At 37.6% G+C, this 16,083-nt stretch overlaps 1 protein-coding gene across 2 annotated transcripts in view; it reads left to right on the top strand.

Annotated features, from left to right (window-relative positions):
• PHF14 (PHD finger protein 14) overlaps window positions 1–13,785 on the top strand; it is a 175,300-nt gene extending 161,515 nt beyond the window's left edge. The window contains exon 18 of one of the 2 annotated variants that reach the window (XM_074340778.2): window positions 13,335–13,785. In XM_074340778.2, the coding sequence (XP_074196879.1) occupies window positions 13,335–13,358 (24 nt within the window). In that variant the 3' untranslated portion in view covers window positions 13,359–13,785. Of the gene's footprint in view, window positions 1–310; window positions 6,254–13,334 lie in introns of those variants that run through there. The other variant, XM_074340776.2, reaches the window with a different exon arrangement.
• Window positions 13,786–16,083: the final 2,298 nt, after the last annotated feature.

Below are 16,083 nucleotides of genomic sequence, written 5' to 3'. Positions count from 1 at the left end.
TAATTTTTTTTTTCAAAATACATACTCCTTGGTTTAGGACAGTGAGTAATAAAGTGGAGTCACTGTAAACTTCCTTTAGGGAAAAGTTACCATATGAGTTTCTCAAAGTTTTAAGGTCCATACATTTATATAAATCTTATTTTAATGCTGTAAGTTTGCTTACATTATGTGATTAAGCTAGTCGCTATTTGAATCAAATTATGCAGATTATATATTTTATATTGTATAGAATATTACCTATTAGCTCAGGCTGCCATAACAAAATACCCTAGGCTGGGTGGCTTAAACAATAAATTTTTTTTTTTCACAGTTGTGGAGGCTGGCAGTCCCAGATCAAGGTCCAGCAGGTTCTGAGTTCTGACGAGCCCTCTCTTCCTGGCCTGCACATGGCGGCCTTACTGTACCCTCACATGGTCTTGCCTCAGTGAATGCATGCGGAAAGCAAGCAGGCAGCTCTCCAGTGGCTCTTCTGATAAGGACACTAATTTGTTTGGATTAAGACCCTAAACTTATGACCTCATTTAACCCTAATTACTTCCTTATTCAAGTACAGTCATACAGGGGTGGGGGTGTTAGAGCTTCAACCTATGATATGGGGTGTGGGTACATTCAGTCCCTAACACATTATTTAAATAGGTTCAAATACCTCTGTTATAACAACTCTGAGGTCCGTTAAGGAGCGCTAGAACAAAGTCCCAGTGAAAAGGCTATGGCAGTATGGATTACATTTAGGGTCCTTCGAAAAGTTAATTGGAATATGACCAAAAAAATTGATTTATAAAGAAGACAAGCCACTGCACAATTATATGTACCTGTTTTATCTCTATATCTCCATTAGCTCGTTTTCTGAACCATACTAAGTGTAACATTGCCACTATAAATCAGCCTGGAACTAACAATATAAAATATCTAAAAGACAAAATTCTTTTTTACCTCATGATTCCTATATAATTTCCACCCACTCAACTAACGTATATTCTCTTCATGTTAGTTATTGAGTTATAATTATTCACATCTTCAAAGAATTTAAAAGTAAAACAACTTTTAATCAGTTTTCTCTATCATACTTATGAATAGCATTTTAAAAAATGTATTCAGCATTCTCTTTCCTCGGGTCTATGGAACAAACAGCAGAACTAGGGAGAGGTCTTATGCTGTTCTCACATAGGCAGTGCTGGGCATTAAGATACCCAAATTCTTAAATTTATTCAGCAGAACTTTACTGGGACCTGCTATATGCCATGTACTATCTAGCATGGGGTATTCAGTAACAAACTCCCTCTACTGTCACAGTCTTGAAATTCTTAATACTTTTTAAATAAGGGACCCCGCAGTTTTGCATTGCACTCGGCCTGCTAATTACATAACAGGTACTACTAACAATGTATTGGTTTTACTCTTTAAATCAATTTTATTGGAGTATAATTTACATATAATTTACAAAATGTACCCATTTTAAATATGCAGTTCAATAAATTGTGACAAATGTATATATCTGCGTAGTCACCACTCCAAACTAGATATAAAGCATTTCCATCACTCCAAAAAGATTTATTGTGTAATTTTGTAATCACTCACACATACCTACTACATATAATAACCTTTCTTTCTTTCTTGATTCATTTTGCCTGTTCTAAAATTTCATACAAATGGACTCATTTTGTATGTGTTCTTTTGAGTCTGGTTTTCTTCACTCAACGTAATATTTTCAGATTCACACAGGTTATTGCATGAATCAGTAGTTTATTCCTTTTTATTGAATACTTTTCCATTGCATAAATATACCACAATTTTTGTATCCATTCACCTGTCGCTGGACATTTGAATAGACATTATACAAAAGAAGATAAACAGAGCCAGTAAGTAAATGTAAACATACCCATTTAGGTATAAGGAAAATGCAAATTAAAACCACAGTGAGTTACCACTGCAGATCCATTAAAATGTCTATAACTGTTTTCTGATCCAGCCACTAGCCACTTGTGGTTATTCGGCACTGGAAACATGACTAATCTGAACTGAGATGTGTTATAAGTATAACATACATATCAGATTTTGGTGACTTAACATGAAAAAGGATTTCATTAATAATTTTTTCTGATTACATGCTGAAATTATAATATTTGAATACTTTGGTTAAATAAAATATTACAATAAATTTCAACTATTTTCACATTTTTAACATGGTTCATAGAAAATTTGAAATTACATATGTGGTTCCCATTGTATTTCTACTGGACAGACATGGGCTATATTTTAAAGTCTGATGATGAAATGTTGGTGATGTTGTAAAACAACTAGATGTCATACAAAGGACTCAGCTAAGCCATGTCCAAACTCACGACCCATGGAAACTGAAATAAAAAAACGTGCATTGTTATGAGCTGCTAATTTTGTGATAATGTTTATGCGGTAATTGAAAACTAATAAAGCTATTACATAAGAGGTTGAGGATAGGTTGCTGCTGTTGGCAAGTTAGGCATTCAGCAGTAACCGAATTAATCTTCAAGAGTAAATATTCATGTCATTGAGTCCCTACATAGTTCTCATTCCTGCAGAATGGCCATTTTGTTCATGATCCTATTGAAAAAGCAATGATGTGGTTAATTAATGCAAGTGTAAAATGCTACGCCACTTTGGGAGAGATTTGGAAGTTTCATACCAAGTTAAATATGCTCATAATATATGGCTCAAAACTCTACTATATATTTTTACACCAAAGAAATGAAAATATGAGCCCACACAAAGATTTGTACATAGATATCTTTAATAACTTCACTTATAACAGCCAAAAACTAGAGGCATTTTTTTTTTTCTTTTTAAGTAAGAGTCATACTTCATAATGGTTATTCTTTTCAAAAATCACTTGTCACACTAGGCTGTGTAGTATGGTTCACAAAATTAGTGTTCAAGCCTTGATTTTCTTTCAGGGAAATAGGATGCATTGTGCAATAGTATTTGTAACCACAGTATAAAAGTTAGAAATAATCACTATCTACAAAAGATGCCAATGAAAATTAAAAAATAAATTAACATCCCAAAAGTTCAACATTTAAAAAATAGTGTGATGTGTTATTGAAAACATTTAATGTAGTTAAAGCTTTTTAATGATTCCATGTTCTGTTTTAATGATTTTTTAATGGCCTTTACAATTGAAAACACATTTAAACCCAATTAAAATATTTTAAATCATAACGGTATCTTCTGAACAATTTCTATCCATTTCCCTTTGGATTAGAAAGCTTAAGGGAGGAGGAAAGCAAGAAGTGTGCCCAGTTGCTCTAACTTCTAGGGTCCATGAATTGCTTTGCGTGTCAAGAGTCTGTGAACTTTGAGTTTCATTGCCACACACACCAATGCTTTTCCTAGGGCATAATAGTTTCTCATTTGTCACTTTCTGCTCATCCAGATGAAATGAGGTGAGTCTAGGTCATTTTGCTTATTTAATATTCTTTGGAAAGTGATAATTATATTCTTGTTGCACATTTTGTGTATTATGTTCTTTCTGTAAAACAATTGCTAATGCCTTTCCACTAAGCTTAAACAGTGGAAGACATTTAGAATATCCGTGTTGTCCTACATTCAATATAATTTGTCTTGATATTCCCAGATGCAACAAATGGTTGCTCTTTAAACTGAATGTATACCAAATAGAAAAAAAAAAGGCGAATGTCCCTACAACTGCATCTCTTACATGGCTATGTAAGATTTACCCCAAAGTCCATTGAGAAAGAAGAAATAATTTTAATTGTTGACAATGCCCCAGTGCCTTGCGTCCTGAGGCCTGCACACATTTCTCTTGACTGGGTGCTAACACTGTGTGGGACTGGTGCAAGTTATTCCTCCCGAGTGTAGGCTAAATGGCTAAATAGGATGCACTCTGAGTAGTGAAGGTTGATTAGAAACCTCCTCCATTTCACATTACCTCAAGAAAACAATTTTTACATAGTCATAAATGAGCACAATTCAGTCCCATCCCAGACTATCCTGAACAATGATAGCAGGTAATAAACGTCTCCCCATGGTGAATTCAATGTGGAGTCCATGGTTTTGTTATCTAAAGAGGAACTTAAGAGCGAACCACAACAGCAGGAAAACACATGCAACTACGGCATAATTCTGATTTGTTTCAGAAAAACTATTAATTTCCTTGTTACAAAGCCAAGTAAGAACAACCCTTTAAAACTGTTGAACCACGAAAGCCATTTTCCTTAAGGGTTTTAAACTTGGGAACAGACTCATGACATTTATAGCTTTAATGAGATATTCTTTGCCTGTAGCCAAGATGAGAGCTAGATCATTGGTTTCCCAGCAGGACACCCATGTATTCTTGTGTGCACTTGATATCATTAGGCTCATAATAACACAGCCAACATCACATTAACGTTTGAAAGGTTCACTGTTGTCTCTTAGTTTATGTCTTTCATTTACACCTACAGCATGCTAAATATCTCACCCTAGAAAATAAGATATACTCTACTTTTATTAATATTGTCAGTGGAATAAAAAAAAAAATACTATTTTCATAAGCACGTTTCAAGCCACAATCAACAGATATGGTTTCCAGAAAACAGTCGATAACTGAATCAGATGTTGTATGTGTACGTCTGAATATGATAACCTTCCTTATTGATACATAAGGAGCAGAAAATGTGGCTCTACGGTGCATGTCAGTTCCAACCATTACCATTTTTGATACTGAGTCTAATTCTAAAGGTGATGCAAGATTATTGTTGCTGTTAAAGATAATGAAGTCTCTCAGGATATTTCAATTTCAGGGCAATGAGAAAAGCAGCTTATTAAATAGTATCAGAAAGAGGTGCTAACCACTGTAGGAATCTGTCATTGTATGCTTCATGATGAAATACCATATGCAAGACCTCTGAAGACAGTCAAACCTATTATTCGCAAAATGTCATTATTATTTTGACATTCTACAAAGAAATTCTGTGATTACAGAACCTAATTCTATAAGCTGTGTCCTTAAATTTGTGCCAATGCTTAAAGGTATTTTATCCATAAATTCACAATCCTGCTACTATTTATTATCATCAACAATAGCAGACACAAGAGAGTGGAGAGAAGAGTGTAATGAATCCCCACGTACTCATAACAGATTCAACAAGATTATTAAGGCTTTGCCACACCTGCTTTATCTATATATTTGTTGCCTTTCTTTCTTTCACCAAATTATCTTAAAGCAGATCACAGACTGCAGTGTTTTCTAACGCATATTGTGCTCCTTCCAACAATTCATTTCTGATTGGATATGATTAGTTTATACACATTTTTCTATGACAGAGGCACATTTTGTTTTGTTTTTTAATAATGTGAGATAGTCGATAGGTTAACATGGTAATGGACGATTGAACCACAGCGTATTCTGCCTTGTGCACCTCAGGTCACATTCTTAGTGAGATTCAAAAGAAGATATTTGCTTTGAACTTTTTTAGTGGTGATGAGGTAAGAAGCAGAAATGACACAGAATGTCAGTTCACATTTGCACCTTAGGCAGAAAACCAGAACTAATCAGAGATGCAAATCATAAAGGAGAAGACGGTTCAACCTCCAGAGCACTGCTGAGCCAAGACATCGCTCTGGACGCAAGTGGTATAGTCAGCAGTGCCTTCAAAAACGTATCTTGTTAGTAAAAATCAAATTAACAAAAGGAACATCTGTTCAGGATTACGATTCTTTCTAATTTTTTAGAGTGTATCTTTTTGGCAAGTATTGATTTGGGATTTGAAATTTTACATTTGATTATATCTAATTCTGGAAGTCAGGAATAGTTATGGAAAGGCTTTAGTAAACTATTTGTCTTCAGTTCCCTTAGACACACCTAATTTGTGAGTTCCTTCTTCCCTCGTACCAGCTCAGGTCTATCATTCCAGATGAATAAGTTCTGTTCAAGACCTTTCTTTCACACCTGCATCCTTCCCAGAATTCTCTAAAATCTAGCTCTGCTTCTGCCTTCCCTCAAACCCAGACTCTCTTTCCTATGGAGTTTCACATTCTGCTTTTAGTTATATCGCAAGAGAATAGCTGATCAGTATGGTGAATGAATTCTTTGTGTGTTAGTCAGGCTAGGCCACCCTCTGGAAGCAAACATCCCTGAAATCTCAGTGTCTTAAACTAGCAAAAGTTTACTCCTCACATCACTATCTGATGGGAATCAGGGTAGCTCTTGGCAGTTCTTGGAGAAGAACTGCCTCATGGTTGATTACGTTCCCTTTGCAACTTAGCCTTTTGTGTGTTCACCATGCAGGGGAGGGGAGGCAAGGAGAGGGGAGGGAGGGAGGGGGGAGGCAGGGAGGGAGGGAGAAAATCTGGTGGGAGAGACAAAAACAGACCTAAAAAATGGTCATGAATAAATGCTTCACTAGGAGTTGTTAAAGGGTGCTAGAGATCACATAAGGGAGCAGCTAAATAGGCCCAGAGGTGGAAAAACACTTCATAAATTTAATAATGGAGTACAGCTTTGAAGACATGAGTTTTCAAAGGTTGAAGAATATCCAGCACGTCTGGATCCAAGGAAATGCAGGGCAGGAAGTGAGAGGAGCCACCTCTGGGAAGACAGAATGAGGTTTTCTTATGAAAGGCCTTGGGCTTTGCTAAGGCACTTGGATTTAGTTCTGCAGAACTGACTATTTATTCAAGTCAAGAAGGAAGAGGGAACGGTGGTAATAGCTGTACACTATTATGAATACAATTAATGCCACTGAATTATATACTTTAAAATGGTATATTTTGTGTTATATATATTTTTACCACAGTTAAAAAAAATTAATAATGGAATGTACCAAATGCCATTGAATTGTACACTTTGAATTGACAAATTATAAGGTATGTGCATTATGTTTCAATAATGCTTTAAAAAAAAAAAGATTTAGCCTGAGAAAATAAAAAATCATGGGGAGCTTTTTAAAAAACTGACACTTGAGCCCCATCTAATGATCAAGTAAATCAGAATCTGTGGAGGTGGGCAAGGAATCCAGCAGCTTCGAAAGCACTCTGGGTGATCCTAATGTGTGGTCACGGTGTAGCATCACTTCCTAGGCAATAAGGATGCGGCAAAGAATTTCAATCAGGGGAATAACATGATCAGAATTGCATTTTTGGAACATATGTCCTTTGCTTTTCTACTCAGATCTTTCAGTGGCCACAAGAATGTGTACATGCACAGTAGTCCCCACTTATCCGTGCGGGGATATGTTCCAAGACCCCCAGTGGATGTCTGAAACCATGGATGGTACTGAACCCTATAAATGCATTATGTTTTCTTCCTATGCATACTTACCTATGATACAGTTTAATGTATAAATTAGTCACAGTAAGAGATTACAACAATAACTAATAACAAAATAGAACAATTAGAACAATATACTGTGATAAAAGTTAGGTGAACGTGAGCTCTCTCTCTGCAAATATCTTACTGTACTCTAGTCACCCTTCTTACGATGATGTGAGATGATAAAATGTCTTATTAAGTCAAGAATTTTTACCTTTTCACTCAAGGAAGTACTTTTATGCCTTATCTTTGGCATATTAAAATGGCCAGCATCACTATTCTGGCGCTTTGAGGCCATTATTAGGTAAAATAAGGGCTACGTGAACCCAAGCACTGTGAAACCATGACAAACAATCTGATGACCAATATGGTTACTAAGTGACTAACAGGTAGCATCTAGGCATCCACAGCATGGAGATGCTGGACCAAGGGATGATTCAGATCCCAGACGGGATGGAGCAGGACTGCATGAGATTCCATCCTGCTAGTCAGAGCAGCACACAATTTAAAACTTATGAATTACTTATGTCTGGAATTTTCCATTTAATATTTTCAGACCATGGTTGACCATGGGTACCTGAAACCGTGGAAAGTAAAACTGCAGATAAGGGAAGGCTACTGTAGAGACTTTATTCATAATAGCCCAAACCTGGAAACAACTGAAATGTCCTTCAACTGGCAAACTGGTAAACTCTGGTATATTCATACAATGGAACACTAGTCAGCAATAAAAAGCCTGCACCACCTTGTCGCATATTAACTCTCGTTTTTCTGCTATTTCAGGCTCTGTTTGCCGAGGCAGAATCTGCTCTGTTTTCTTTGGGATTGTCCTCTGCCCAAAGAAAACAACCAAACTTTCCTATTAACCTTAGCAATGTCACTCTCCAGTTGTCACTCGAGTCACAAATCTCATTCATTTTGCCTTCACTTTTAAAAGTTACGATTTACATATCGTAAAATTCACAGTTTTAAAGTACAGTTCTGTGTGTTTTGACAAACCTTATGGTCATGTAACTACCACCACAATTAAGATAGAGAACAGTTCCATCACACTCTCAAATCCCCTGTGTCCCTTTACCTCCTACTGTCAATGTCTCCTCCTCACCCTCAACATCTGGCGGCCATTAGTCTGTTTTCTGTTTCTGTGGTTTTACTGTTTTTCAGAATATCATAAAAATGGGATAATACAGTATGTAGCTTTTTAAGTGGGGCTTCTTTCCCTTAAAATAGTTCATCCATGTTGTTTCATGGATCAGGAGTTCATTCCTTTTTATTACTGAGTAGCCGTCACTGTCTGGAGTTTGTATATCTAGTCACCAGTTGAGAGACATTTGAGAGGTTTCTAGGTTTTGGTGATTACGACTTAAGTTGCTGTAAACATCTGTGTACAGATCTTTGTGAGGACATAACCTTCATTTCTCCGGAATAAATGCCTAGGTGTGGGAATGCTGGGTCAGATGGTAAGTGTATATTTATTTAACTTTGTACGACGCTACCGAAGTGTTCACCAAAGTGACTAACATTTTACATTCCCACCCTCCTTAGGTGATGGCTATCGTTGCTTCACATCTTCACATTCTCACCAGCACTTGGTATTTTTTGTTTGGTTTTGCTTTGTTTTGATTTGTCTTTAGCCAGTCAAATTGGCATCTCATTGTGATTTAAATTTTCAATTCCTTAATGACTAATGATGTTGCACATCTTTCATGTGTCTATTTGCCATCTATAAATAATCTCTGCTAAAGTAGCTTTTGCCCATTTTTTTATGGGGTTGTTTGTTTGCCAATTGTTTTTTAATGTCCTGGTTGCCTTTCGTGAACTATGACTGAAGCAATCAGTTGTTCCTCCATTACAATAATCAAATTTTGTTTCTTCTATCATTAAATGTCATTCTAGGTCCTAGAATGTCATTCCAGTCTGGAACTCGTAGCATCCTCTTGTTAGATTCCTATTCCAGCCACCTATCTTTCCCCATTTGAGGCCGTTTCTCACAAAGCTGATGACGTCTCCAAACTTTCCTCCTCATGTAATAAAGCTTTCAGCTGTCTTGCATTGTCGCTTTTCTTCCTTCTGTTCTCCTAAATATCTATTGCACGACCGCTTTCTCCGCTTTCATGTTGAAGGCTTTCCTCAAATGTCTGCACATTCTTGACTGCCCACTCACACTTAAAGACTGGACACTATGTACGTGGGGCAGCACGTAGGCTGGTGAGCTTCACCCCAGGGGCTCGAATAGGAGAATCCTCCACAAGTAACCACCTCCGATTCTTTTTTATGAGGCTGTTCATTTCCTCTAGGAAGAATGCTACAGCCTCAATCCTGGAACTATGTGTCTCAGGGTGGTGTGCCAGGGGTGAGGGAGACAGGCCTCTAGTGGGGCTAAAGAGTCTCATGGCCCCACGTGTAAACTCACTCAACCTCCCTGTGGTCAGCAGGAGTCTCCCCTCTGTCCTAGGAGAACCTGTTGGCCCTCCATCTGGAAACTCTGGTTTACTTTTCGCAGTGAATGAACTTCCTTTCTTCAGCTGGAGGGATACTTATCTGACTATGCAGGTTGAGGAAGTGCAGTTAGATATCTGTTCCTCCTCCGTGTTGTTTTTGAGCTTCACTCTTTACTCCAGCCTTCTACCATGCCTATGGTTCTATTACTTGAGTTTTTATGGGGTTTGAGACATATGCTGGTCTGAGTCCCATCCCCCTTAGCAAACACCTCGGCCTCAGCTTCTTTGCTCAGCTAAGACAGTTACCACTCATCATGCTCTTCCCATCGGTCCAAACTTTGACTTCATTTTTCTCCTTGCCCCTGTGGTTACAAATCCCTTTGTTTCTTTACTGCAATTTGATTGGGTCTTAGAGAGGCAGCAGTGAGGAACACAGGTTCAGTCTACTATTTTTCAAAGAAAAATCAGCCCTAATTTTTAAATCTAATTTTCACAGGATTGTTGTGAAATTTCTTAGTCACATACAGCTAGTTTGCAAAGAATAAAAATCCACTCAAGCCTGTTTATGTCAAAGGAGATTTGATGTGTGAATTCAGGGATATCTCACAAAATCCAAGTGCCAGAAAGCCTCTGACAGGCTAGAATGGGGAACTAGAAAGTTTTCAAGAATCAGGGTAGTTAATTGGCAGCATTCTTCTCTGTAGTCTTCCACCTATTTTTCTCACCTAAAATTGATTCCCTTCTCTCTCTCTCTGTAAATAACCTCTCTTTCTGATTACTCGTCAGCATAAGTTGTAAATGAATCATAATGAGCCCCTGATCTAACCCAAGAAACTTCTACTAACGAATTCTAAAGTCTGAAATGAGGTGATCTGGTCCAGCTCTTGAGTCACATGTTTCCCCATATCCAATCAGCTTTGGGCAGAGTGGTAGGCTACAAATGCAGTGACAGTTAGGACCATTGGAAGGACACATTTCTCCTAGACCAGGGTCACTAAGGACACATTTTTCCCAGACCAGGGTGCTACATAAAGATTAAATAAGTAAAGGACATGACAGTGTTCTGGTACATGATAGATATTAAATAACTTTATTTTCCATGAAACAGTTCTCTATCTCGTCCTTCATAAACTCATTAAAACATTTTACTCTCAAATAAGCTTAAGCGGCATTATAATCTAGTAAGAACAGAAAAGGAAAGCTAGTAATATTAGCCAAGTGGCTCAGAGAAGCTACACATGGTGACGGAAACTCAAAGCATGAAGAACAGAGGCCTTGAGGGAGAAGATAGTTAATTTGTAAGGTCCTAGACCAGAATCTACAACCTGAAGGCGAATACTCAGAACAAGACCTGAAGCTTCGTAATGAGGCCAGAACACTGTTAAAGTGAGGAATCTAGAACCAAACCATTAATGGAACAAAAATATAAATAAAGCTGTCTATTTGAGAAGAAATAGTTTTATTGAAAAGCAGGTGTAAATATCAGGGGTGAAAATGAAATATAAAAGAAGAGGCAAAAATCTGTACAAAATTTAATTTAATGTTAGAGCTATTGTGGCTTTGGGTCCAATCAGCTGAGGGCAGGGAGTGAATAATATTACTTTTCCTAAGAATCATACTTTCAAAGATAGTATACAATAGTATTGCAATGACAGAAATGATGTAGGTTGGAATACTAAAGATAACGCAAAACTAGGGAAATAATTGATTTAAAACACTCTTGCAGAATGAGGACCAATTTCACCTTTTAAAAAGATAAAATCTAGTGGAATGTTATTTTCAAAGCTTTGAGAATAAAAAAGTTAAACACAGATTGGTCTTTAAATATTCTCAGAGCACACAGGGAAGATATATTTCTCTGGCTTGTAAAGGTTTGCATTTTCTGCAGTTCACTGAACAGACAAAATGTCAAAGGGAAATTTCAGGTCTTGGTGTCCATAGTTTATATTATAAAACATAAAAGAAGCTCTGAGCTTCCCTTAAAAAAAAAAGAAAGGCAAAACACCACCAACTACAAAACCCTTTTGTTCTGTACTCATTCAACACCGGGTTAATGTCTTTTCCTCCTGGTTTAGTGTATCTTGATCCTCGAATCACATGCACCTTTTGAGAAACTGGGCTGGAGGTACAGGTTTGGGAAGGGTCTGCAGAGGAATCAGCCCTACAGAATCAGAGGAGAGAAGTCTCCTAGCCAGTGACCCTCTCTTCGCAGAAAATCACAAGAGTCAGATCCCTGCTCTTTAGTTGATTGTTGGCCTGAGGAGACCAGAAGGAGCACATGTGCTACCAACACTGCCTCAGAAAGATTCTTTAAGTGCAGGGTCAAATAAACATCCCCAAACTATGTGTGGCTTTGCCTGGCAAATATACTTCTTATAGAGCCCCAATTCCAGACCCTCTTTGTATTCTTCTAACTCAGGCTTGAGCTGGATGAGTGGAAAATTTCCCTGCCCAGAATTCTCCTGACTCCTCAAGGGTAAAAGAGTGAATTCCCATTGAGGGGCTGGTGTGTTACTGAACTCCAGCTCAGTTTCTCTCTTCCAGCAAAGCTGAGACTTTATTTTTCTTCCTAAAGTGACTAAAGGGGATCACACCTCACTACCAAGAGAATTCATTTCCACCCACTAACCACCCAGGCCAGATCTATGTTACATGCCAGATCTACAACCAGATTGTACTTCTCTGCCTGTGGTTCTTTTCAATATCAAAGACCCCTAGTCTTTCATTTTTATTAACTTATTTTAAAATAATTACCACCCATTAGGAACATGTCTATTATGTAAGAAGAGAAATACCCAAGCTACTCTACAAACACATAATCTACGAATGTTCATCGAAGCTCAGCTTTGCTAAGCTAGATGTGTTAGAATGGAAAGCAAAATTATACCAAAACCTCTAGGTAATTGTCAGAGATAAACTCTTAAGGTTGCCTGTCAAAGAAAACAGAGTAGGATATTTGTCAATGATGGCAAGACAGATTTTATTTGGACTCCGGCAATAGGAGAGAGACACTTCTGTGTAAACTGAGTTCAACTCCACTGAAACAAAAAGCAGGGTGCTTTTGAAATGCTGGGTGTGCAAAGGAAAAGTACAAAAGGATGTTGTGAAGGGAAGTTGGTCAATGTGATTAGACCATCTGTGTCTGCTAACTGGTGTTTATGGAAATTAGGCTCCTACCCTCCCACAGAGAATGGGAGACAAGGGACCTATCTTTCTTGATGATTATATTTCAAAGAAATGGCTCATAGGTCCTTGAGAAAGATACCCCTGGGTTGTAGAAGATACATCTCAGAGGAACAGAGAAAAGATTTACAATTGCAAATTTTCTCAAGTAAATGCTCTACCAAAAGGGAGATCTGGGACCTCTAGTCAGAGTTCAGCTAGAAGAAACAGTAAGTTCTTCTGGCAGCACTGAGCTTTCTCAGGGCAGCCATTTTAAGGGGGCTGGGGTTGTCATCCTAGGGACAACCATGCTAAAGTTTGTACAGGTTTCTTAGTGTAGGTGGTAGACAAAATCATTTGTACATAAAGTTTTGCAATTCTTACCTCCATGATTCCTATCTTGACATTCATGGCTTTGTGTAATCTCCTCCCTTTGAGTACAGGTGAGACCTATGACTTGCTTCTAATCAAATGACTTCAACCACAACGACGGGATGAACATGACTACGTTTACCTAATTACATAAGATGGTAATACACATCTTGTGAAGAGACTCCCTGCTCACTTGTTGATTTTAATAAAAGGAGCCCCAAGACAAGGAGCTGAGGACGGCCTCCAGCCAACAATCAGCAAGAAGATGAGGTACCCAGTCCTACAACTCCAAGGAAATGGACTCTGCCAATAGCTTGATTGGAATGAACTTTCCCCCAAACATTCAGATGAGACCCATCCCCACACAACACCTTGAATGCAGCCTTGCCTAAAAGAAGCAAAGTGTAGCCACACTCCTGACCCACAGAAACTGTGAGATAATAAATGTGTGTTGTTTTAAGGTATATCTGTGTTAATTTGGTACAAGGCAATAAATAGCTAATACAGTCAAAACTTCCAAAAGCATGTGTAGTTGAACACTTTTCTCATATTGGGCTACATGGGGGGAAAAAGAGGGGGTTTCACATCCAAATCAGTTTGGGAAATATTGCATTCTATGTCCCCTAACCCCTTAAAGAGTCACAGTGCATTCTGAGAAATAAAAGGAAGAAACTTGGTTAAATCAGATTCACCTAAATTTTATTTCCTTCTGGATCCTAGTTCCATTTTGATTTTCTAATGTCTAATAATTTCTTGTAAAACTAGCTTTCAAATTATCATACCACAAAGTAGTGGTTGCAACAAGCAATAGCCTTCGAGCTGGGGAACACATCCCCTAAAGGACTCAATTTCCAGATTGTCACTTCCTTATGTTCTTTTCCCAAGCTAACAGTCCTAGGAGGGGTCTTCAAGTTTCTCTTTCCCACCTTACAAAAGAAAAGTGCCCCTCCCATTCATCCCCAAAACACCTCTATATGATAAACAAAAGGACAACTTGAAACACTGGTGCACATGTTGAGAAAGTGAATGACCTTAAGACTGGATATCAAATCTTTTCACAAACAAGATTTTTCTTTATTTACTTTCACATTGCAGAAGAGCTTATAGGATTGGGGAAATTGATGTGGCCATCTTTGGAAAATACAGTCTGCCACAAATGGGCAAATAAATTCATAAATGAGTCACCTCATAGGTAATTAAAACAAAATGAAGTATGTCCAAATATAGGGCTAGGATGCCCCCTGGGACAAAATATAACCGATAGCCCTGAATGTTGATGAATTCTGTCTGAGCATGGCAGCCGGTCATGAGGAAAGAAGGAGGCTTAAAAATCCCTGGGGTCCACATATAGAATTAATTCCTATTTCAAGGCAGGGAGGGAGTGAGTAATGAGGGAACCCTGTTCCATGCCAGACATCTTCACGTTGACTCCTCACAACCACTCAAAAGGTAAGGGGAACTATTACCCATGTTTTATAGGTGCAAGAAACTACACATTAGTGAACTGCAAAACTAGGATTTGAACCCAGATTTGGGACTCCAAGTCCAGTGTGCCTTTTTAATACCATACCATCAAGTGGATCTTCTCTATTACAATGCAAAGGCAGCTAACCAACCCTTTTTATTCCCCCCCTTGAAGGGAACAGTTTAGTTCCTTCTATGGAGCTTACATCTCTGTAAATGGATCTAGTGACCACTGGGCTCCCAGGGAGATTTAGATGCAACTCAAATGCCTGAGATATAAGCCTGTTCAAGTTGCATTCTTAAATTCTAAGCATAAAGGAGGGCCATTTTTTAGCTCTTGAAATGTCTATTGAAAGACATGAGATTCTAGTGATCAGAAAGTACTTTTTCTAATAAATAATGACATGGCTGAGAAATATTTATAGAAACTGAAAATATCATTTACATGATATAAATGATTGTAGAAATTGAGACACACCAGTCTAACCTTACTACATATGACTTTGTTTATTCATTTCTAAAGTGTATTCAGCAGTCACTAGTAAGGTTCAATAAGACAGCTAAGTGCTTCATTGTCTCTGAATGAAGTATACCAGGAAAGAACAACCGCAAGGGAAATTACAATTTTTCCAGAAATTGCTCTTATGAGATTAAATACAGAGACATGTATAATCAACCTGTATTTCTTTCTTTATATCTGGACTATTCCCTAAAGAAGTAGAGATGGCCTGTAAAATCTATACAATAAAATAGAAAAAAATAAACATAAATAAATAAAATCAGGAACGGGTAAAATACAAATTAAGAACGAAGGTCAAGACGGGAGAGAGATAGAATGCAGACAGGTAGATTCTACTGAGTTATTAAAATTGAGCCACAAATTTGGCTCTGAGCTTCCTGGAGGCTAAGCAGCTAGAAATTAATGAATAGACTAAGAGATTTTGATATGTTATCAGTAGGAAAAATGTATTTTTTATTAACAGTCTAATTCTATAATACTTCACACTAAATATTCTTTGCAGATAAACTTTAAATATGGTGTTTTTTTTTCCAAAATAAAGGTTTTGCTAATTAGAAGGATGAGCATAAAGAAGTGTGTTTACAAAACTGTTTCTCATTATGATGGTTTCAAAAAATGTATTATGATAAGGAAGCATTTCAAAGAGTTCTCAGGTTAATCAGGAAAAGTAACCAAGGGCCTGCTGCTTTGAAGGTTTAATCCAAGATGCTTATCCAGCATCTTAGTTGAACAAATTTTGCAAATAAGGTCTTCTCAGAAGATTCACAGCATTTTCTGTGGGAGTTTGAAATGTCAGCAGAACAGGCTTTTTGATGATATTATGCTGGCATAACATC

Source organism: Rhinolophus sinicus, chromosome 4 (assembly GCF_057876585.1).
Source record: "Rhinolophus sinicus isolate RSI-liver-muscle chromosome 4, RSI-T2T, whole genome shotgun sequence".
NCBI lineage: Eukaryota > Metazoa > Chordata > Mammalia > Chiroptera > Rhinolophidae > Rhinolophus > Rhinolophus sinicus.
Note: the sequence above shows the minus strand (reverse complement) of the source record. Positions and strands in the feature narration are given on the sequence as shown.